This window comes from Scyliorhinus torazame, chromosome 9 (assembly GCF_047496885.1).
Source record: "Scyliorhinus torazame isolate Kashiwa2021f chromosome 9, sScyTor2.1, whole genome shotgun sequence".
In the NCBI taxonomy this organism is placed as follows: Eukaryota; Metazoa; Chordata; class Chondrichthyes; order Carcharhiniformes; family Scyliorhinidae; genus Scyliorhinus; species Scyliorhinus torazame.
This window is the reverse complement of record NC_092715.1, coordinates 178,136,206-178,158,910: the sequence shown is the minus strand read 5'-3', so window position 1 is coordinate 178,158,910 and position 22,705 is coordinate 178,136,206. Positions and strand designations below refer to the sequence as shown.

Here is a 22,705-nt window from a genome sequence, read left to right as displayed (position 1 = left end):
ATGTGCTGACACCACACCCATGATCTGAATTGAACACTGGTCTCTAGTGATGTGAGGCAGCAGTGCTAACCAGTGTGCCTGTGTTACCCGTGTTATTATGTATCTGCCTTATTTACTTTAATTATCTTATTCATTTATAATTATCTCATAATTAAATGATGTGTTTTTATGTTTCAGTAAGACAACTGTAGAATCTTATAAAGTTTATTGGAAAACATTTATTAACAAAAAGAATTTTATGGAGCGGCACAGTGGTGCAATGGTTAGCACTCTGCCTTCCGGCGCTGAGGACCCGGGTTCGATCCTGGCCCTGGGTCACTGGTCGGTGTGGAATTTGCACATTCTCCCCCTGTCTGCGTGGGTCTCACCCCAACAACTGAAAGATGTGACGGGTAGGTGAATTGGCCCCAATAACGAGCCCCTTAATTGGAAAAATGTAAAAAATAAATAAATAATTTCATTAATACAAAACTTTGAAACCAGTTAACACTTAACTTAACGTTTAACTTTATCAGCTGAACAATGAGATTTTGTATAATAGCAACCTCAAGTTTTTACAAATTCCTTGCAATAAAATATATTTTCTCACTCAAACACAATGGTCAATAAAATATATTTTTCCACATAAACACAACAGTTCTGTCTATTTGTAAAAGGTAGGGGGGGAAGGGGAGAGAGGGTGGGAGTGAGATGAGGAGACTTAAGAGAGTTTTGACATATCAATTGTTAAGTTTATAAGCTCGAAGTCCGAAAGCAGCAGCTGCTGAAGTGCAGTCTCCTGGCACACATCCCCTCTGACATCATTTGGGAATGTCCTTTGCCTGTGCACTCTTAGGGATGGGTAATTGACTTGCTTCCTTGCCAGGCAGAGATGTAGTATTACTATTCTCTCATGATCCCTGCACCTATGTCGAAGCCTCAAATGAACTTCAAGGATTTTAAGAAGCCAAGCTATAAGTATGATGCCCCAAAAGAGGTGAAGCATGACTACAGATTTTGAATCTGCACTGGATTCTGCAATACCTGTCAAAGAGGTAGTTCACATTTGCTTACGGGAAGCTTATATACGTTAACTGAAGCATTCAACTTTGCTAAAGTATTTGAAGTAATTACTGAGGCTTGTAAGGATGAATTCTACATCAGGGAGACTCATAAACAATTGAGCTTAAAATACATTGCAAAATCCAAATTCACTTTAGCTCTGAATCAGCTGGCAGGACAGGTGTGCTAACATTAGTGTCCTTGGAAAAGCCAATAGTACCAGTATCGAGGCAATGGTCATCCAAAACCACCTCCACTGGACCGCCCATATACTTAGGATGTCAGAGTCCCACTGCCAAAGCAAATCATCTTCACCCAGCTCAAGGAATGATTCCGCATAAGAGGAGGACAAACAAAGCTCTTCAAAGACACCTTGAAGGCTTACCTCAAGAAATGGAACAAAGATGGCAATGCCTGGGAGACCCTTGTTCAGAAGTGGCCTACTTGGAGGAATCTCCTGATTGAAGGGACATAAATCCTCAAGAAAACTCGACAGCAAGAGGAGGTCCGGCAAAGGAATCTGAGAAAGGAATACCCACAACCGAGAGTCCAAGGACAGATTCCAGCTTTTGGAAACTCCTGCCAAGTGAGTCATTGAAGATACAGCTCGAGGATCGGGCTCATCAGCCACGCAAGCACCAACAGAACGTGTGACCAGTTACACGGAGTATCTTAGATGGACAATCATACTCGTTAGCGAGTGAACGCCATAGATTACATGCATTCCAAACCCATTCTATCCATTGTAGTCATGGAAAGTCAGAGGCTTTTCCCCAGGGTCGAGGGGTCAATTAATAGGGGGCATAGGTTTAAGGCGCGAGGGACAAGGTTTAGAGTAGATGTACGAGTCAAGTTTTTTACACAGAGGGTATTGGGTGCCTGGAACTCGCTGCCGGAGGAGGTGGTGGAAGCAGGGACAAGAGTGACATTTAAGGGGCATCTTGACAAATACATGAATAGGATGGGAATAGAGGGATACGGACCCAGGAAGTGTAGAAGATTGTAGTTTAGTCGGGGAGCATGGTCGGCACGGGCTTGGAGGGCCGAAGGGCCTGTTCTTGTGCTGTACTTTTATTTCTTCTTCTTCTTTTGTTATAGTTCCTTAAATGGAATAACATCCTCATGGCAAACCAAAGTTGAAAAAAAACTTTCTTTCACTTTCTGTGACTCCAAACTCACTTTATACAGTAAGGTACCCTATTCATGGAATTTACAGCTTTATTACAAACCAAAGTTTAAAGAAAAATAAAAAAATCTTCATTTCACTTTATTTGCATTTTAAACATATTTATGAATGCTAAACGTGGGGGATAGGGTTGGTGTTTTGTTTGGGGGAGGGGGAGGGGGCTGCTGACAAAGGTGGGGCTGCTGTGGCGCAGTTGGAAAGGGAACGATGGTGGTGGGCATCCGAGGGTGGGTCTGGAGGGTCGCATGACACGGGCTGGGGGCTGGCCTAAAAAGGGATATGGTTGATTGGCAGGGGCCGGGTGCCCCACCTCCCCCCACCAGGTTGGTCATGTGGAATGTGAGAGGGTTAAATGGGCTGAACAAGTGGGTGGCGTTCGAGATGGGGAACATTGTGACAGATTCGGGCGGGGGGCGGGGGGGGGGGGGGTTCGTAATGGTGAGTGGGAAGTTGGAAGGGATGCCGGTCGTTTTGGTAAATGTTTATGCCCCAAACTGGGACGATGTGGTGTTTATTACTCGGGTGCTGGGGCAGATTCCTAATCTGGATTGCATTTGCAAGTGGACCGGAGGGGGGTGTCCAACGCCCACCATGGAGGCTGGATGTGGGGTTGTTAGCAGATGAGGAGGGAAATAGATGCCTGCAATAGTGCGTGTGTGTGTGTGTGTGGGGGGGGGGGGGGGGTTGGGGGGGGGTGGGGGTGGGGGGGGTTGGGGGGGGGGGCAGCTCCCCCCTCTCCCTTGCCTCATTATACGTCCTCACCAGCTAAGACCCCAAGTCCCCACCGAACCTCTTATAAACCTCACTCATGTTGTCAACACCAGGTAAAATATGATGATGTGCATAATCATAAGTTTAAAGATACTTATTTTGACAGAACCCATTCACTTTTTTTATTTCCCACTGGGCTTCATGGAACCTTCAGGAGATGATCCAGGTCACAGGTAACAGCAACTTCTCAGAGAAGATTTCCTTTGAGATTGTACCATAGCAAGACTTATGCAGACCATGAACCAAATAAGGTAGTCATACTGAGGTGGAACTAGGAAGGCAGATATTTAGGTTTGTGCCTGGTGACTCACACATCACAAGTGAATAACAGTAGATGATGGAGACAGGAACAGATTCCTGGGCCGAGGGCACCGGATGCTCCAAGCTCTGCAGATGCTGTAGCTCGAGGCCTGTTCACCAATAGACTACATCTGGAATAGCAAAAGAGGATGTGTGGTGCACTGGCAATATTTCCAACCACACTGCACATTCTTGCAGAGATTGAGGAGTCCGCCTCAAGCTTGAGTGGCATGATGGTGCAGGCATTTACACATTTGTTCATCTATGGAAAAAGTGGCCATTGGTATGGATCATCAAACATGCCAATCACAGTGCCTTCACTAATGGTTTGCACATTAAATAAGATGAATGACACCCTAACTTGTCTGTCCATCGCCTAACTGACCTGCAACATTCTCCAGCTCATTTCTAGCAGGAAAGTCTGGCTGGGCCATGGGAACGATATTGGTGAAAGGGGATTCTGCTTAAAGCACTTCCCCTTGACAACCATTGCCCACCCCTCTCCCCACCCACAGTAAGTCCCCAGCATGCTCCCTTGTGCCCCAATGGCCGAGTCTTCCCTGCACAGGTGCAGGTTGGGGGGCAGTCTTTGGCAGAGTCCTCACAGGCTCCAAAACTCAGCGGACATAAGCCCGGAGAATCTCAACAATCTGACAAGGGATTTGAACAATCTGTCTCTACCAAAAATGTTAAAACTGACAACCCGTCACTCCCATCCATGTGCTCACCCACACTAAAGTCCCCCTACCCACAGAAAAAGCACTGTTGATTCCAGTTGTAGCTTTTGTACATCAAATGTACCTATTTCATGCAGGTATGCTGTACATTACCGTGTGCTAGGTGGAACAGGCAGGACTTTCAGAATTATCCCACCAGGACTGCTTCTAACTGCCTTAAATGAGGGAATGGCAGGACATGGATTCAATCTCTTATCACAGGAAATTACATTGGATCCGCATGGATGGGAAGGGCAGGAAACTGAAAGTAACATGTTCTGTCCCAAATTAACTCCCCTACCCAGACTGCATGATTCTTGCTCAAAATAGTTCAGGGTTCTTAGATCTAAAACCATCCTCTGCATAAATGGAGCATGTGGCCCTTTGGTTTAGCGCTATTTTGAAATGACCTTTTTTTAATCATCTCCGATATTTACATAACAAATAAATACAAGTTTTCAAAGAAAAACAAAACAAAAATTGCTTTAATACCCCTTTGATTTTTCTCCTGAGTTTGACTTCTGAAGTGTCTTGGAACTTAATTTCTGAAGACTCGAAGACAATTGCCCAAGAGGTAGCAAGCAAAATTCTCTTGAAGCTGAATGCATGTGTGCCTGTGCAGAGTGAAGGCATGAAGGCTTTGTGCAGGGTGCTGTCATCCTGCAAGGTACGGCGCATGTACAGCCACATGCAAAAAAAATTAATGTACCTTGTATTGAAATAAACAGGCTGCGTACAACAGAGAAAACAGAAATGGATCATTTAGAAGGGGCATTATTGCCAACCCTCTCTCTCCATAATATAAAATACTTTAAAAATCTTGAAACATGTCAACAGTTAAAAAATTATTTTCAGGTATGAAATCTCATACCATGGCCAATATTTATCCCTCAACCGACATCACTGAGAAATGTCTGGTCATTATCAAATTGCCTGTTGTGGAATCTTGCTGTGCATATATTCGCTGCTGCGGTTCCCACACTACAACGGTGGCTAGTCTTTGAATGTCCACCATTGGCTGTTATGCACATTGGGACTCCCTAATGGTGTGAAAAGGCTATATAAATGCAAACTCTTGCTTTCTTGTCAGTCGTAACCAATCGCTATAACCAGCTTACGTTGTGGTCAATGTATAGACCTTCCACTTTAAAAATGTACAGACTTGTCCCATTATATCCATCACTCTATACTTTATTTATGTTTTTAGTTTTCCACTTGTCATAGAATAAGCAAATTTAACTTGCATCAGGTATTACAGAAGTTTTCAGAATTAGTTGATTGTGGTATTCTGTACAGAAGCCTGCCAGAATGAAGTGAACAAAAAATAGTCAAGGCACAGGAGCTGGCAACATATGTACACAGTAGGCAATGTTCCACATGCTTTTAATGGTATGTGGTCAATCATATATTTTAATCCACATACATTTTTGTGGAAGAAAAGCCCATTCAGACATTCATTCATTTATTTATGTAGACTGAACTGACTGCCTGTGTGAATCTGATTACAGTGCACTGGACTATAAGTTCACAGTTCCCACTAGCAGATGGATTTCAGTGAAGTTATAATTGCATCATTACAGATCTTTCAGTAGTCATAATTTGGCTGGGTTGGGGTGCTGTTTTGTGCACTAGTCTTCTGGCTCACATATGGCAGGTTTTGCGAAGTGCCAGTGCTTATAAGTTTAGATTCTGGGTACAGCCTGACAAATACAATGGAGGCACTGTTTGCATTCTGTGTACTATGAGCACTTATACTGCTTGTGCACTTCTGTTCAAATACAGCACAAATGAAATATTTTTGTGTATGAAATTAAACTATAAGAAGTATGCATGTTCAGCAACTATACTGGAGGATGCATGTTCAGCAACTATACTGGCCTTAACACAATCTTTTACACTCTCTATCGGACACCCATCCAAATGTTTCAGTGCTCCTTGACAGCCTCTGTGAGTGATGCTTTCTAATCTTGAGCTGAGTTGCTAGATGTAGAACCTTGCTAGACACAAAGGGGCTGTGGGGTGATCTTCTGGTGTTTAAGATGAACAAGGAAATGACTGTGCTGATGGGGAATCAACCTTTGCAGCTAAAGGGATGGGGATGGTGAATTTGGAACGGCGGACGATAGAATTTAAGATAAACGAGTTGTGAATCACTCCAATTCAAGGATGATGAGGGAAATAAATATCAGAGTAATGTATGAACACCATGTTGTGCATATTTCACAGTTCACACACACAACTTCTGCCCCACTAATCATGTATCATTTGCACCAATTCAGCTGCTCAATATGGCTGGTGGCAATTATGCCGGGATGTACTTATCCATGAATTCTGGGGGCTTTTGTGTTCCCGGTTCTGGAATCTCTATTTAGTTACCTTCTTTCGTCATATTATTTTAATCCCACCAATCACATCACTCCTTATCCTCTCCGTCTTCAGAGAACACAACCCATATCATTCTGTATGTTATTTTAGTTGAAGAGGAACGATTCTTCAGTATGCAAAGGTGTCCGCAAAGGTGTCAAGCATGGCTTGGAGATTCTCTTCTGAGAGAGTTTCATCTGCAATATCATCTGCATACTGAAATTCCACGAACGATGTCAGTGTTGTTTTCTTCTTGGATTTCAACCGGTTGAGCTTGAAAGGTTTTCTGTCCATCCTGTAGATGATGTCCAATCCATTAGGAAACTTATTCTTGACAATGAGAAGGATGGTGACAATGAAGATGGAGAAAAGGGTGGGGGTGATGACTTATCCCTGCTTGACTCCAATCTTGACCTTGAAGGTTTCTGTCTTAGTTCCGTCGGCGAGGACTATCGCTGACATCTTGTCCTGGAGTAGTCGAAGGATGATAATGAATTTCTCTGGACCGCCGGCCTTTGACAGGGCCTTCCATTGACTGAGTCAAAAGTCTTGGTCAGATCGTTAAAGGCCATGTAGAGTGGTTGATGTTGCTGCTCCTGGCATTTCCATTGAAGTTAGCGAGCAATGAAAATCATATCCACTGTTCCATGATTAGATCGGAAGCCAAACTGGCATTCCGGAAGGATATTTTCAGAGTCTGGGAGAAGACAGCTAGCGGGAATCTCCAAGCCATGCTTGACACCTTTGCAGAAGTATACTGAAGAATCATTCTCAACCTCAAGAAGACTAAAGTCCTTTAGCAACCCGTCCCAGGGCAAGACCCAGTCTTTCCCTCCATCAAGACCAACGGAGAAACCTTACCAAATGTGGAACATTTCACCTATCTGGGGAATCACCTCTCACCTAACCAAAGAGAAAATGCTGGAAAATCTTAGCAGGTCTGGCAGCATCTGCAGGGAGAGAAAAAAGCTAACGTTTCGAGTCCAGATGACCCTTTGTCACCTCTGACCTAAAGCTGGCATTGAAGCGGCGATCCAACATCGTATCCAATCCACAAGTACCTACTTAAATGCCTAAGGATGAGAGAGAGTCTTTGACGACTGTGACACCAAGATCCTCGTGTACAAGACAGTTGTCCTCCCATCTCTTCCATGGGCTTAGAAACTTGGACTATGTACAGGTGCCACCTCAAGGCCCTGGCGAGGTACCATCAATGCTGTCTGAGACAGATTCTCCACATCAGCTGAGAGGACAGGCATACCAACATCAGTGTCTTTGAAGGAGCCAAGAGCACCAGGATCGATGCCATGATCATCCTAAATTAACTCTGCTGGGTCAGCCATGTGATTAGGATGTCGGAGTCCCAACTGCCTAAGCAAATCTTCTTCACCCAGCTCAAGGAAGACTCCCAAATAAGAGGAGGACAAAGGATGCTCTTCAAAGACACCCTGAAGGCATCCCTCAGGAAACACAACATTTGTGTCAATGTCTGGGAGATCCTTGCTCAGAAGAGACCTACTGAGAGGAACATCCTGATTTAATGGACACAATTCTTTGGGGGCACCCTGTGGCAATAGGAGGCCCGGAATAGGAGTCTGAGAAAAGAATACCCACGGTCTAGAGTCCAAGGACAAACCCATCTCCCAGAAACACCTGTCAAGTGTGCAGTCGAATGTGCAGCTCGAGGATCGGGCTCACACATGAACCCACAATGCCCACGACCTGTAACACGGGAGTTTTTTAGTTGGACAATCATACTCGTTAGCGAGTGATCACTGAAGGACAGCTTGCAGAAGTTAAAATATTTAATACAAATTATTCAATATTGTTGTTTGCATACTTTGAAAGAGAAGTGGAGGAAGAGTAAGCTAAGTAAAAAAGTACATTCCACAGAATGTATTTCTTCTTTAATATTGCATGTCACCATTGGTTCAAAAAGAGCAAGCTTCAGAATGCAGTTACGTATAATGGATTTAGGATTTGCATTTTTGCAGGGCTCTCATATACAATCATAGAATCCCTACAGTGCAGAAAGAGACCATTTGGCCCATCGAGACTGCACCGACCCTCCGAAAGAACACCATACCTAGGCCCTCTCCCCTGCGCTATCCCCGTAAACTTTGGACACGAAGGGGCAATTTAGCATGGCCAATCCACCTAACCTGCACATCTTTGGACTAAATGACACCATGAATCACATCATGAGGCATTTAGTATCCTGTGATGATATTAACAAACCCACCCAGTTTATTCTCTTTTCCACTTCTTCCATCGGGCAGGAGATACACAAATCTGAGAACACGCACGAACAGGTTCAAAAACAGCTTCTTCCCTGCTGTTACCAGACTCCTGAATTACCTTCCTATCGACTGAATTGATCTCTTCACACATCTTCTCTACTCAGTAGTACTGCACTCTGTGTGCTCTCCTGATGCCTGTGTCCATGTATTTATATTGTGTATTTATGCATGTCCTATGATTTTCACGTATGGAATGATCTGTCTGGACTGTACGCAGAATAATGCTTTTCACTGTACCTCAGTACACGTGACAATAAATCAAATGAAATCAAACCAGGACAATATTTTAAAATAAAATTGAGCTGGAAACTTCATTTAAAAGGGTTGAAGAAATTTATTTGGGACTAAAAACCAATCCCTTTTTAGTTAGTAACATATACTTTTAGAGTAGCTGTTTTAAAAAAAAGTGGTTGAAGTCTGCTTTTGGCAGGATGTTTCTTGGCGGCTGCAGAGCCGAGAATTACCCCGTTATTCAATGGCACTTTGCCATTATTTTTTGGCCTCGGGGTGTTTATCCCCGCCAAGGCCGCAAATGACTGTTCGCAGATTGGGCTGCCATTTTGATTGGCAGACCCGATCTCCTCCCCCACCCTTTCAGGCCCCCAGCTTTATTGATGCCCCCTTCACACCACAAAACAAGAAGAGGCAGCTGGGAACGCCCCTCAATTGGCAAGACCCCCCCCGGGCCCGGTGCCTGGCTGTGCCAACCTCGCACGGGCACTGTACAAAGAACAAAGAACAAAGAAAATTACATCACAGGAACATGCCCTTCAGCCCTCCATTTAAATATGCTGATCTGGATCTCGCCCAGTAAGGGCAAAATCCAGATCGCTCCGGGTGGAGCGAGCAGGGCGACTCGTGACCTGTCCGGTGCCAAGCACAGATCCCGACTTCGATGCACCCCTAGCGCCCGAATCTGCACCGCGTGCAACGGGGTTGCTGAATCATTTCCCAAGAGTACCAACTTCATTGGAAAGAAACCATTATTTGTGGGAGGTGTGATATGATGACCCTGCCACCTCCTTGATCAAGTCCGTGGGAGGAGGGCCCAAGAATCGCTTTCATACTCCCCACTCCTGCTAACAATTGAGGCCCTTAAGTGGGCAATGAATGCTCACTTAAGGGCTTCATCCTGCCACTACTGGTATTGAACCAGTGGCTGGTGGGCCTTTTGCTACATGGGGAGCACAACAGGCAAAAGTGTATGGGTGTAATTATCCAGAAATATTTTAAAGTGTGGTAGCGAGAGGGAGTTGCCGTGTGCTTCCCGACGCTCAGCCCAGCAATCCAATTCAACGTTAATTGGTCTACTTAACAAGGTCTCATGGGCTACTCATAACAAATGAAGGCTCGCCAGCTGATTCGCTGGGACCGGAATCGCCGGCTCCCCGCTAACAAGGTCAAGCAACGAGGGCAGCACGGTGGCGCAGTGGGTTAGCCCTGCTGCCTCACAGCGCCGAGGTCCCAGGTTCAATCCCGGCTCTGGGTCACTGTCCGTGTGGAGTTTGCACATTCTCCCCGTGTTTGCATGGGTTTCGCCCCCACAACCCAAAGATGTGCAGGGTAGGTGGATTGGCCACGCTAAATTGCCCCTTAATAGGAAAAAATGAATTGGGTACTCTAAATCTATTCAAAAAAACAAGGTCGAGCAACACTTAAACTGCTCTTGCTCAGCCAACTCGCATTAATGGTGCTGAGGGGACTGGCCCCAAGATCCGGGGATGCTGACCTGGGGAGGCTCCTCGACGTGGTGGAGGCAAGGAGAGATGTCCTGTTCCCCTGAATGTCCCCGAGACTCAGCCACAAGGCAGCCAGTGCTTCCTGGGATGAAGTGGCGGCAGCTGTCAGCTGGGAAATGTGACCTGGAGGATTGGCCTTCATTGCCGTAAGAACGTCTACGACCTACACCGGGCAGCGCGAGTGAGTAGACACCAATGCCCTCCCCCCGCCCCCCCAAGGGAACATCCACCCCCCAACTCCCCATGCAACCCCCAACCCTTCCTCCACACCCTGCCCCTTTGACAGCCTCCAACCATTTCTTCACCCCCCCCCCCCCCCCCACCCACCACCACTGTGAACCACACATGTGGCTAACGATGCCTTCTTTGAGTCTCCTCAGGAAAAGCTCTCCCATAATTGTCGGGAGAAGGCCCAGACTGGCAGAGGGGTGCTGGACTTAAGAATCCTCACCTCCTTTGAGGAGCATGCCCTGGAGTTGACTGGGATTGCCAAGGACAGTTTGGTCACCCACGCAGAGGCTGTCAGACGCCACACAGGTGAGGAACCTCAGGGCTCTACCCGGAGGACCTGTCAAACATGAGTTGCCTTACTGACTGACCCGTCCCTCCCACTGACCACATGTCCATTTTCCCTCCAGTCAGCGGCGCCGGCCAATCCTGGGCGGTCCCCTCTCCTGACTCCGAGGAGAACACTTAGGAGGAGAGCTCCGAGGATGCACCTGTCGCAGCACAGATGTCATTCCCACCCTCCACCAGTGCAGATACACACACCTCGGTGGGACATGTTAGTGGACAGGCTTTTGGGGCACAATCCCAAACACCAGACCTCTAATGATGCATATGAGATGGAGGCAGGAACCCCCAGGTGAGGCAGCAGTTGGTGAGCTGCTGGATTCCAGGACCCAGCTGGGTCCCAGCCTGATGCTGAGCCTCTGGAACAGGGTTACCCGGGGCTGATGAAGACGATGGGGAGCGGCTGGGACATTCAGAGGGAGATGTCAGCATCACTCCAGCAGATCCATAGCCAATTGGAGGAGTCCCAAAGGCTAGGGGCGCAGGAGATAGTGCCAATAACGAGTGGCATTGAGACCAACACTGCTAAGGTGGCGACTGCAGTGGAGAGCCTGCTGCAGTGGAGAGCCTGGTGCACAATGTCAGCACCATGAGTGAACATGTCCAAGGCATGGAGCAGTCGGTGACGGCCATGGCAACGGGTCTCGTCAGAATGTCAGATTCGCTGGGGGATGTTACCCAGTACCAGGCTGACCTTGATGAGGTTCTGCGGGACATGTCCCGCTCTCAGATGAGGATGGCCACGGCGCTGCAGAGCTTGTTCCAGTCGCAGGAGGACACTGATGAGGTGCTGCAGAGCATGTCCCAGTCACTGAGGAGCATTGCTGAGGGTGCCAACATGATGGTGCAGACCATGGGGAACCACCAGCACTGGCAGAGCCAGATGATGCAGGGATAGCCGGGGCTCGAATCAGCTGCCCCTCTATCCCATGGTGAACCCCAGGGCCCTGTGAGCACTGAGCAAGAGGAGGGGCCGCTGAGTGCCAACCCGGACCCGTCCCATGGAGTGGTGACGGTGGCCACCAGCTCCCCCAAGTTCCACCCCTCTGATGGGGGCGCATCTCAATCAACACAAGGGACAGGGCGGCACAGCTGTGCATGTGCCATGCCGACAAGTGAGCCGGGACCTTCCGGCCCCAGAGGACGCCCACCAGAGGCATCGAAGGCCAGGGGACGAGGTAGGCAGCTGGCTGTTCCACCTCCGATGTGCATCCTGGGAAAACGCCTAAACGTAGTGGTAGGAAGACCAATCACTTTGACGATCACTGAGGGCACCGGGGGAGTAGGGGTGGGGGTTGGGGAATTGGGTGGGGGGGGGGGGGTTGGCATCATCAGGAGTGCGGTATTGTACAACACATTAAACATGTATTTGCACAACCATCATGATGCCTCGCTCACATTCTTCTGCAATGCGGGCTGACCTCCGGACATTTTCCCCATCGCTCCTGACCTTCCCCCCTCCCTGTGGCACCCGCCCACCCTCCGGCCCTGACATGTCCACTGGACGAATCCCATCCCTTTGGTGTTCGGACGTTGCGTGTGTGCTGTTGCCTCCGCATATTTCAAGCACAGTTTCCGGGCATTAGGGTGTGATTGGGATGCTAGGCAATGACTCCCACATGCTACATGGCCTGCCCACCCATGGAAATCCACTTGGCATCTGTGAAGTGCTCACTTAACCATGATTGCCAATTTCCTATCAGCAATAGCCTTCAGCCGTGAAGCCAGCGACCTCGGCAGTCGATGGGGGTCATGGGTGGTCGGTGGGACAGACGGACAGGGACAAGGGTTGCCCCTAGAATGGGTAAACGATCTAGGAGTAGGCATGGTGGTGCCATGAGCGTTTTCCCCCTGGTTGCACCACCCTCCCCCTGCCCAGTGCCACTCCCCCCATGATCCCATGGCAGCCCACCCCTGCGGAGCATCATGGCATGATCCCCCATGATCCCATGGCAACCCATCCCTGGGAAGGGTCCCCCACCCCAAGCCAAGTTCCCTCACCCCCCACCGAGCACTAGGGTGGCAATCCCAGCGCCCCCAGGCTTGTGGCCTGTGAGCAAAGGTGACTACTCACCTCCAAGGCTCCCCACAAAAGCCCTTCCGCCAGGTTTACGTTTTTCAAAAGGAATACTAATCGGCTCCAGCGTGAGCACTTGCTGGGGAAGCCGCTGAATGTCAGGAGGCTGTTGGATGCGGGGTAGCTCTCGTTCATTGTATGGAAATGGGGCTTAAGTGCTGATAATTGGTTTTGCCTCGGGGAGCGGGCTGATTGCATCGCAAACTGTTAGGCGCCTGGCGCAGATTTTGTTTTTGGCCTCTCCCGCTATTCACCGGCCTTGTTTCGCTTGAGCAAGAGTTCAATGAGGCCGGGGAATTGTGATCTATGGGTTCACCTGTGGACTTCTGGGGTAAAAGAGGGTTCACCCTCTCCCTGCAGCTCCATCACACAAAACCCTTCCCAGCATCCCGCCTCTGGCTTGGGTCACTCCATGCTCCTGGGCCTCTGGTAGGTCTTCCCACAGGCACCATAACCTCCCTTGTAGTGATGCAAAGCAAAAGAGCTTACAGCCTCTGATTAACTCTTACTGACTGCCCCTGGGTTGGTAATCCTGTGGAAGAACTGCTAATTGCCTGGTTGGTTCGTAATTCAGTAGGCCTTCCCCAAAGGAGGCAGCCAGGTCTCTCGATGGTTCTCAAACTCGTTGCTTCAATAAAATTCGACTTGATAGGTCCCCAGGAAACATGTCAAGCTGCACTGTCAGATAAAGGCTCCAAGAACAGTTTTTCTGTAACAAAAAGAGAAAATGCTGGTCTGATAGCATCCATGGAGAGAGAATGTTTCGAGTCTGGATGACATTTTGTCAAAGCTGTTTGGCCTTCCACTTATGATTACCGATGCTGTCTTTGAGTGAAAAGGTTTGGCAACATTCAAACTCTGTAGATCAGAAAGATAAGTTTCCCACAGCTGGTAAGAAGTTAGGTTACTTATTGTTGTGCCCAGATTTTGTCCTAAAATGAAGAACAACAGAAGAAATATAGACGAAAATGCTCCTTTCCAGAATATTTGACAGACCATGGAGGGCAACCAGCGTTCTGCCTTGGCTCCTGAAACAAAATCTTACCAGCTGTTTGTTCTGGAAAGTTGCCATGAGTCCATCTCCAGGTTAAGCCCATCTGCTGCAGAACATCTGGATCATCTCAAAATGAAAGGCCTGTTCATAAGGATGCCCTTTGCTGCTACTTTAGAGGTACTCGCATGATACCTAAAGTCATGCAAGGTGTTAAGTAAAATGCGATGTTCTGATAACATTAATATCAAATCTATAATGTATCAAGTGAGAGAGTACATTTTTCTGTTTATCTACCCTACGACTATATTAGTGTTCTCAGATCAGTCTGGATGATTCCTTGCAGGTTTACGCCCTATAAACAGCAATATAATGCTGTTTCTTTTGAAGTATTCGGAAATTCCCATGTGTTTTCAAAACGGATAAACGACAGTGGATCAGGCAGGAACACTATCACGAATCTAAAAAGACATCCTACTGGCACAGCTCTGCAGTTCCTTGATGCAGCTACTTTTCCAAATCTGGTGGCTATTTAAGAACACAGGGGCGATAATTATTCAAGCAAGTGAGTGACAGGCACCAACTGGCAGGGTTAATTGCTTTATTTTACTGGAACAACCTTCAATGTAATGAAAGAAGAGTGTTCCTTCCAGACGTTTGGTCCGAATGTTATCCATTTTACAGCAACAATAACATTTCAGTGTGAATCCATCTAAATCTGCAGTCAGGGCCCAAAGTATTGTGAGACATTCAGGAAGAGCAGTACTTTGGCCTTGGATTTGGCATTGTGTATAGTATATCTACAATGCAGAGTAAAGTCAGGTTCAAAGGAAAGTCATGGGTGCCTATTAAGCCTATTTGCGGTTAATTTAAATGTATCAGCTGAGGAAGAAGCTCCATGCACACATAGCTGCACATGTGCAAGGAGGTCACTGCTGAATGGGCAAATTGCGGTTCCAGGCAGGTCATGTAAATGTTGTATAACAAAGGCAAGGTTTTCATCCTTCATCAAATGGAAGAAATGCCAACAGCTTTTACTGTCAAACGTATATACTCAGGGTATGTATGAATTAAAAATTGACTTCAGATAGCTGCAGCTAGGAAAATAATTTATTTTGTGTCTGGTTAGCAGAAGCAGACTGCTTACCTGTTGAAAAAAAAACAGCCTGAGCAATGGAATGAATATCAGATTCTGTACATCTAGTACATCTACAATGGATAGCAAATGTTGTCCCCTTGTTCAAGAAGGGGAATAGAGACAATCCTGGTAACTATAGACCAGTGAGCCTTACTTCTGTTGTGGGCAAAATATTGGAAAGGTTTGTAAGAGATAGGATGTATAATCATCTGGAAAGGAATAATTTGATTAAAGATCGTCAACACGGTTTTGTGAAGGGTAGGTCGTGCCTCATAAACCTTATTGAGTTCTTTGAGAAGGTGACCAAACAGGTGGATGAGGGTAAAGCAGTTGATGTGGTGTATATGGATTTCAGTAAAGCGTTTGATAAAGTTCCCCACGGTAGGCTACTGCAGAAAATACGGAAACATGGGATTCAGGGTGATTTAGCAGTTTGGATCAGAAATTGGCTAGCTGAAAGAAGACAAAGGGAGGTGATTGATGGGAAATGTTCAGACTGGAGTCCAGTTACTGGTGGTGTACCACAAGGATCTGTTTTGGGGCCACTGCTGTTTGTCATTTTTATAAATGACCTGGAGGAGGGGGTAGAAGGACGGGTGAGTAAATTTGCAGATGACACTAAAGTCGGTGGAGTTGTGGACAGTGCGGAAGGATGTTACAAGTTACAGAGGGACATAGATAAGCTGCAGCGCTGGGCTGAGAGGTGGCAAATGCAGTTTAATGCAGAAAAGTGTGAGGCGATTCATTTTGGAAGGAATAACAGGAAGACAGAGTACTGGGCTAATGGTAAGTTTCTTGGCAGTGTGGATGAGCAGAGACATCTCGGTGTCCATGCACATCGATCCCTGAAAGTTGCCACCCAGGTTGAGAAGGTTGTTAAGAAGGCGTACGGTGTGTTAGCTTTTATTGGAACAGACCTCTTCATTCACCTGAGGAAGGAGCAGCGCTCCGAAAGCTAGTGACATCGAAACAAACCTGTTGGACTTGAACCTGGTGTTGTAAGACTTTGTACTGTGCTCACCCCAGTCCAACGCCGGCATCTCCACATCTTAGCTTTTATTGGTAGAGGGATTGAGTTTCGGAGCCATGAGGACATGTTGCAGCTGTACAAAACTCTGTTGCGGCCGCATTTGGAGTATTGCGTGCAATTCTGGTCGCCGCATTATAGGAAGGATGTGGAAGCATTGGAAAGGGTGCAGAGGAGATTTACCAGAATGTTGCCTGGTATGGAGGGAAGATCTTATGAGGAAAGGCTGAGGGACTTGATGCTGTTTTCGTTAGAGAGAAGACGGTTAAGAGGTGACTTAATTGAGGCATACAAGATGATCAGAGGATTGGATAGGGTGGACAGTGAGAGCCTTTTTCCTCAGATGGTGATGTCTAGCACGAGGGGACATAGCTTTAAATTGAGGGGAGATAGATATAAGACAGATGTCAGAGGTAGGTTCTTTACTCAGAGAGTAGTAAGGGCCTGGAATGCCCTGCCTGCAACAGTAGTGGACTCGCCAACACGAAGGGCATTCAAATGGTCAATGGGTAGACATATGGACGATAAAGGAATAGTGTAGATGGGCTTTAGAGTGGTTTCACAGGTCGGCGCAACATCGAGAGCCAAAGGGCCTGTACTGCGCTGTAATGTTCTATGTAATAGGCAGGTGGTTTGCTCAATCAGATTATTCTCCATTAGTCAAGTTGAAAAGGTAACCTCTTTCCTCTCAATGGTAAATTGGGACACTTCCATACATTAACTGCATAATGTGAACATTTGTGTACAGGATTAAGTAAACAAATTCATTAATTTACATTTTGCTGCTTCCCCCTGAATTGCGGTGGATCTCAAGCAGGGCTGTACTTGTACCCACTACAGTGTCATGTGAGAGTACCTTTCAGAAATTGGTGTTTTTTATCGAATAACTGTAGTGGGTGTACCTTTAAGAAATGGGTGTTTATTACTGCAGTGATGTCAGAATGTGGGTGGAGCTGGGTTGTCTGTCAGCTTTTGGCTTCAATTTGAGAAAAAGCTTGGGTGTGTCTGTGTTTTTTTGGTTTTGTTTCAGTGTTGGAGCTGCAATCAGCCACAGAAGGCGTAATGTTGTTCTCTCTGACATGTAAAGACTATCTCTTGATAATTTGGTGAATTCAGATTCATAACTGTTCTCAGTAGTGAATGTAAACCTGATGTGCTTCTGTTAAGAGTTTTTTTTATGTCTTATGGATGTTGAAAGGGAAGTAAGGATTACTTAGTGTTGTATTCTTTGGGGGTTGTATTTGAATTGATGGTTGCTAAGATGTTCACTATATGTTGTAAAAAGGTTAACTTGAGTTCATAGAAAAAACATTGTTTTGCTTAAGAAAATGCTTTTCAATTTCTGCTGTACCATACCTGTAGAGTGGGCCGTGTGCTCCCCATACCACAATCTAGTAAAAGGTGTGGGTCAGGTGAGTTCCATGATGCATGTTCGTCTTCTCTAAACCCTGGCCCATAACAACAGAAACGTACCCCAAACCCATGCAGGCTTCCAACCTAGGAGTCATTGAATATTGGTGGCAGACCTTTGGGCTTCCGGCAACAAGTTCTACCAAGTTGGGGGTGGAGGATTGTTGCAGCAACCTTCTTGTGGGTGCAGGAGCCTCTTTGTTGCTTGTAAAAGGAGCAAAGTTGTTTTGAAAAAAAATTCTCTTCAGCCTGTCTAAACTATTGAAATTTGCGAAATTGAACAGGCTCTGCAAGAAAAAGAAAAATTTCCAAGCCCTTTCCACCACCAAAAACAATGCTAGGCGCCAAACATCAATTGGCAATGGACATCGTGAAGACACAGATGTGGAATAGCACCCATAATCAGCAGGTTTTGCACCTTTTTGGCTGTGTTGACACTTTTAAGGCCAGGCCCATAATAAGCTCCCAGGCCTACAATAATTATTATAATCTGATTTACATAAGGGAAGTATGTCAAATTACTTATTTCTCTCATTTCAACTCTTTCTCGCACCTTTGACAGTTTACAAATTCAAAGACCAATTTCAACAATTGCTTATCACATATTAATAAAACAAGCATTAGACAGGAAAGGAAGACTCCAATATTTCAGCCTGTAACGGTTTCCCCCATGGGATGGGAGCTACCAGAATGGCACAGGTACCTAGCAAGATATTTCCAATAGCTTTACCATGGATTCCTAACACGGTCAGAGATGCGAGGAGGAGGCAAGAGGAAACTTTGCTCCATTTCATATTCTCTCTGTAAACAAGAACACAAGAGATAGTAACAGGAGTAGACCACACAATCTTTCAAGCATTCCACCATTCAATATAATCGTGACTGATGCTGGACTTCAACTCCACTTTCCCGCATTCTCCCTCTAACCCTTGATTTCCTGAGTGAACAAAAATCTGTCGAGCTCAGCTTTGAATATATTAAACGATGGAGCAGAGAACCTGGAGGAGAAAACATCAAAGATTTACAACCACCTGAGGGGCGGAATTTCTCCTCATCTCACTCCTAAATGATCATTCCCTTACCCTGAGAGTGGTCCCCATGTTCTAGATTCCCCAGTAAGCGGAAACAACCTCTTGGCATCTATCTCCTGTCAAGCCCTTTAGATCAACTCTTATTCTTCTAAACTCCAGAGAATATAGGCCCAATTTAAGCAGCCTCTCACCAACCCTCAAAGAATTTCTGGACGAAGCAATAGCAAAATTATGCTCCTTATTGTTATTTGCTGTCCACTACTTATAGCCAGTATTTGATTCAATTTGCTTTTTGGTCCTTTGCATTGAAGAAACTCAAGAGCCATTTAAGGGCCTCAATAGGCCCAAGGGTGGGTGGGTCTCCTGAGTCCTCCAAAGCCCCCCCATAAAATGAGAGACAGGTTGTGGTAGTTGGGTAGGTAGTGGGCATATCACCTGTTACATTTTACCTACTGCCTTCGAACCCATGGGCTGGGGTCTGGAAAATTCCACTCCTAAAGTTAAATTATACTGCAACATAAAATCTGGTGAGTTGTAAAATGAGTGGCCACCATGAACTCACGGTGGCACAGTGGTAAGCACTGCTGCCTCACAGCACCAGGATCTCGGGTTCAATTTCGACCTGGGGCGACTGCCTGTGTGGTGCTTGCACGTTGTCCCTATGTCTGTGTGGATCTCCTCTGGGTTTCTCCCACAATCCAAAGGTGTGCAGGTTAGGTGGATTGGCCATGCTAAATTGCAATTGCCCCGTAGTGTCCAAAGATGTGTAGGTTAGTTTACAAGGTTGTGGGAGTGGGTCTATGTAGGGTACTCTTTCGGAGGTTCAGTGCAGACTCAATGGGCTGAATGGCCTCCTGTCGGATTCTATGATTTGTTCCACTGGTGGGTTGTATTAAAATGGCAGCCCACGAATCAGTGCCCCTAGTTAGCAGATTTGACAACATCTATCATCCTGCCAGAGTGCCCGGGGAACCCAAAATATATTCCCTTGTGTGCGCTTGACACAGGAGCATGGTCATTTTGTTATGTTTTAAACTGGATCTGTTAATATTCAGGAGAAAATGTCCCCTTGTGCAGCCACGATTATCTTTATGTCCATTCCAGCTTCCACCCCCCTTGTCTCCCCACCAGACATTAAGTGTAAACAAGTTAATACTCCTTTGTTCTTTTCCTGTTGTCATTGTGCACTGTGAGGTTATAACAACAAAAGATAGACAAATGTTGACATTCTGCCCATATCATTGCGAATAACTTGGTGTCGATATGTCTTGGGCACTTTATCTCAATGTCTAATAACACATATCTAGTACAAACATACAATAACACATATCCAGTACAAACATACATAATTCACTTATACTATGTATTACATATATAAAATATTTTGAGGAAATGGAATCGAAGTATGTATAAGACACACACAAGTACACGCGCTCAGATACTGTAACCAATCAGGGTTGGGTTGCAGTTTGGGGGAAGCCCTTGCAGGGTGTGTGTGTGGTGAGCTCGGCTCCGCGGGACTCGAATTCATTCATTCGGAAACTCAAACCATGTGAGAGACAGAGCGAGCGAGTGTGAGAGGGAGAGAGAGAAAGGGGTAGAGAGGGAGAGAAGTGGCCGCTTTCAGACAAGTTTACATTACTGTATGAGCAGCCTTCCTTCAGTTCCAAAAAAATACAGAAAATCTAGAAGCAGCCAACGCCTCATCCTTTTCATTCTCATACCAAAGAGGGTTTTTTTGTTGTATATATCGCAAGAATTAACTTTTATATTTAATACTGGGCACTGAGGGAATACAAGAATGCTCCAGAGCTACACTTTCTATATTTTGTATCTACTGCATATCACGGATGCATTAGTTTCAGGTACAGTAACTCTTTTGAAGAATACTTGATATACAGACAGAATTTTAAAATATAGATATTTTTAGCACAAATCTCAGAGTTTCATCCTACAAACTATTGCATTTTGGAGGAAAAATTAGGTTATAATCCAGATCTCTTGACATACTAAAATACGGTGGTATTTCCACTAAGTGTTTTGAGGTAAAACATGTAATTAACCTTGTTTATTTTTTAAAAATCCATTAATTAGACTTTTTTTTCCCTCCCTTCACATAGGTCTCGAGACTTTCCGAGAGGAATCCGAGATTGTTTTCCCAGCCGTTTTGCAGGATGGAAAATCTCTGCAGACCGGCCTGGGAGCCGGAGCCGGAGCCGAGACCGGTTCCACGTCCCGGGAAGTCCGCTCCATCTCCAATGTGGAGGAATACGAGTCTCAGGAGTTTTACCCGCGGGAGCTGCAGCCTCCCGGCCAGCCCGGTGGCGCCCGCGGCAGGCCGGCCGCCCCTTCGCCTCTGTCCCCCTCTCCCCTGGCGCTGCAGCTGAAGATCCCGGCGTTTGGCAGAGAGCTGTACCTGAGCCTGAGGCGGGACAGCCGCTTCCTCTCCGGCAGCTTCACGGTGCACAACCGGCGGGGCCGCCACCAGACCTCGGTGCACTCGTACCGAGCCGAGCACGCCTGCTACTACAGCGGCTACGTGCACAACTACCGGGGCTCGCTCGCCTCCTTCAGCACCTGCGGGGGACTGGTAAGGACACAACTGTCAAGATGTCACTTTTCTGCTCACTCCCTCTTGCTGCTTTTCACCTTTGAATTGTGCAATGCATTAGACTGAATGTTTCAAATTAGGAGTAACATAATAGTTATAATTGCAGCAACCCAGTTGCTATTTAGTCTCAGCAATGTTGCAATCTGGGTCAGAGTTTCATGAATAAAATTGAATCTGCTTCCTTTTTCCAAAACTCCACCTCGGCACCATCCCTGCCCATTATTTTATTTCCCTGTCCTTATCCAGCAGTCTCTCTTGTCCATCTTGCATTTATTTTAAATGAGTTATTTAGTGACTAACGCTTTTCCTGAATTTTTTTCTTTCAAGTTTTCTTTTTCCAAATGCTAATCGTCTCGATTCTTAAATGTAACGTGTCTTTTGGACTTAAAAAAATCTTTTTCAGCATTTATAAGTGGTTATTAAGACAGCCCGTGCGAAACATCGGGGTTTGCTACCAGGTTGGAAAAATCCTGAGTTTGGCGCGGTTGTTTCCGCCTGAGCCGGTAGGAGGCGCACGTGTGACGGGTCGTGAGTTCCCGGAATCCAGACGGGATGCTCCAACACGCTCTTTTGACTTTGCATGGAAAAATAATGCTTTCCAAATACTGTATGATTCTAGGAATCCTGTTGTGAATCCCAGAAACGTAATCATGGAATGAGATTTTTTTTAAAACCTTCTCTCGTAATCTGTGAACCGGGATTCATTGTGAAGTTTACAATTAACTTCATTAGAAGTCATTTATTCAGAATCAGGTCCTCTCAAGCTTGGCAGAATGTTCGGTATAGCGGCTTTGGCAATTGAATTTTGTTTCACTCACTTGATGGTTTGTGCCTGTTTTCGAAATATTTTCAACTTCCTGGAACAGTCACCTCACACGACGGTACTACCTGCAGGCAATGTACCTGAATACAATTTGCAATACCGTGTGTGTTCTATTGTATGTTTCCATGCAGGTGTGCATGTGTTTTGTGAATTGTCTTCAGCTTTGTTGAAGAGCAGGTGACAAATCCAGGACCAGTGAGTGTCTTGCAGACCTCAAATTAAATGGCAGCATAGCACAAAAACAGTGGATCAGGAGTTCATTATCACACTGCATCAGAAATTGTTTCCTATTCGGAAGCCATTAACTCCCAGTATGCATTTTGTATTTTCTCTGTGTTATTGAATGAGCCTCCTAAATCCGTGCCTATTGTTCCCACTGTTCCAGTTAGGTTTCTCACCCTGCCACAGCACTGAAACAGCCCAATTGAAGTCACAAATGACACTGTCATGGAAATGAACAGTGCTTCCTCATCCTCTTTGCAGCCTGTGACACGGTCAATCACATCACCTTCCACTGCCACTCCACCGTTGTCCAGCTCAGTGGGACTGCCTTTGTTGATTTGTCAAATATTCTGTCTTTTCCTTTTAGACCTAGAACATAGAACAT

The 22,705-nt window shown here is 46.1% G+C and overlaps 1 protein-coding gene and 1 long non-coding RNA gene across 2 annotated transcripts in view; one reads left to right on the top strand and one right to left on the bottom strand.

Annotated features, from left to right (window-relative positions):
* Positions 1 to 195: 195 nt before the first annotated feature.
* LOC140429606 (uncharacterized) lies at positions 196 to 21,235 on the bottom strand. The gene is made up of 3 exons (XR_011949136.1): positions 21,081 to 21,235; positions 18,364 to 18,434; positions 196 to 421 (listed from the first exon to the last, which is right to left on the bottom strand). It is a non-coding gene; the product is annotated as an uncharacterized lncRNA (long non-coding RNA).
* The window catches only part of LOC140429605 (A disintegrin and metalloproteinase with thrombospondin motifs 19-like), a 789,098-nt gene continuing 786,528 nt past the window's right edge, over positions 20,136 to 22,705 (top strand). The window contains exons 1-2 of the mRNA XM_072516849.1: positions 20,136 to 20,529; positions 20,785 to 21,254. Of these exons, the coding sequence (XP_072372950.1) occupies positions 20,466 to 20,529; positions 20,785 to 21,254 (534 nt within the window). The 5' untranslated portion in view covers positions 20,136 to 20,465. The remainder of the gene's footprint in view (positions 20,530 to 20,784; positions 21,255 to 22,705) is intronic.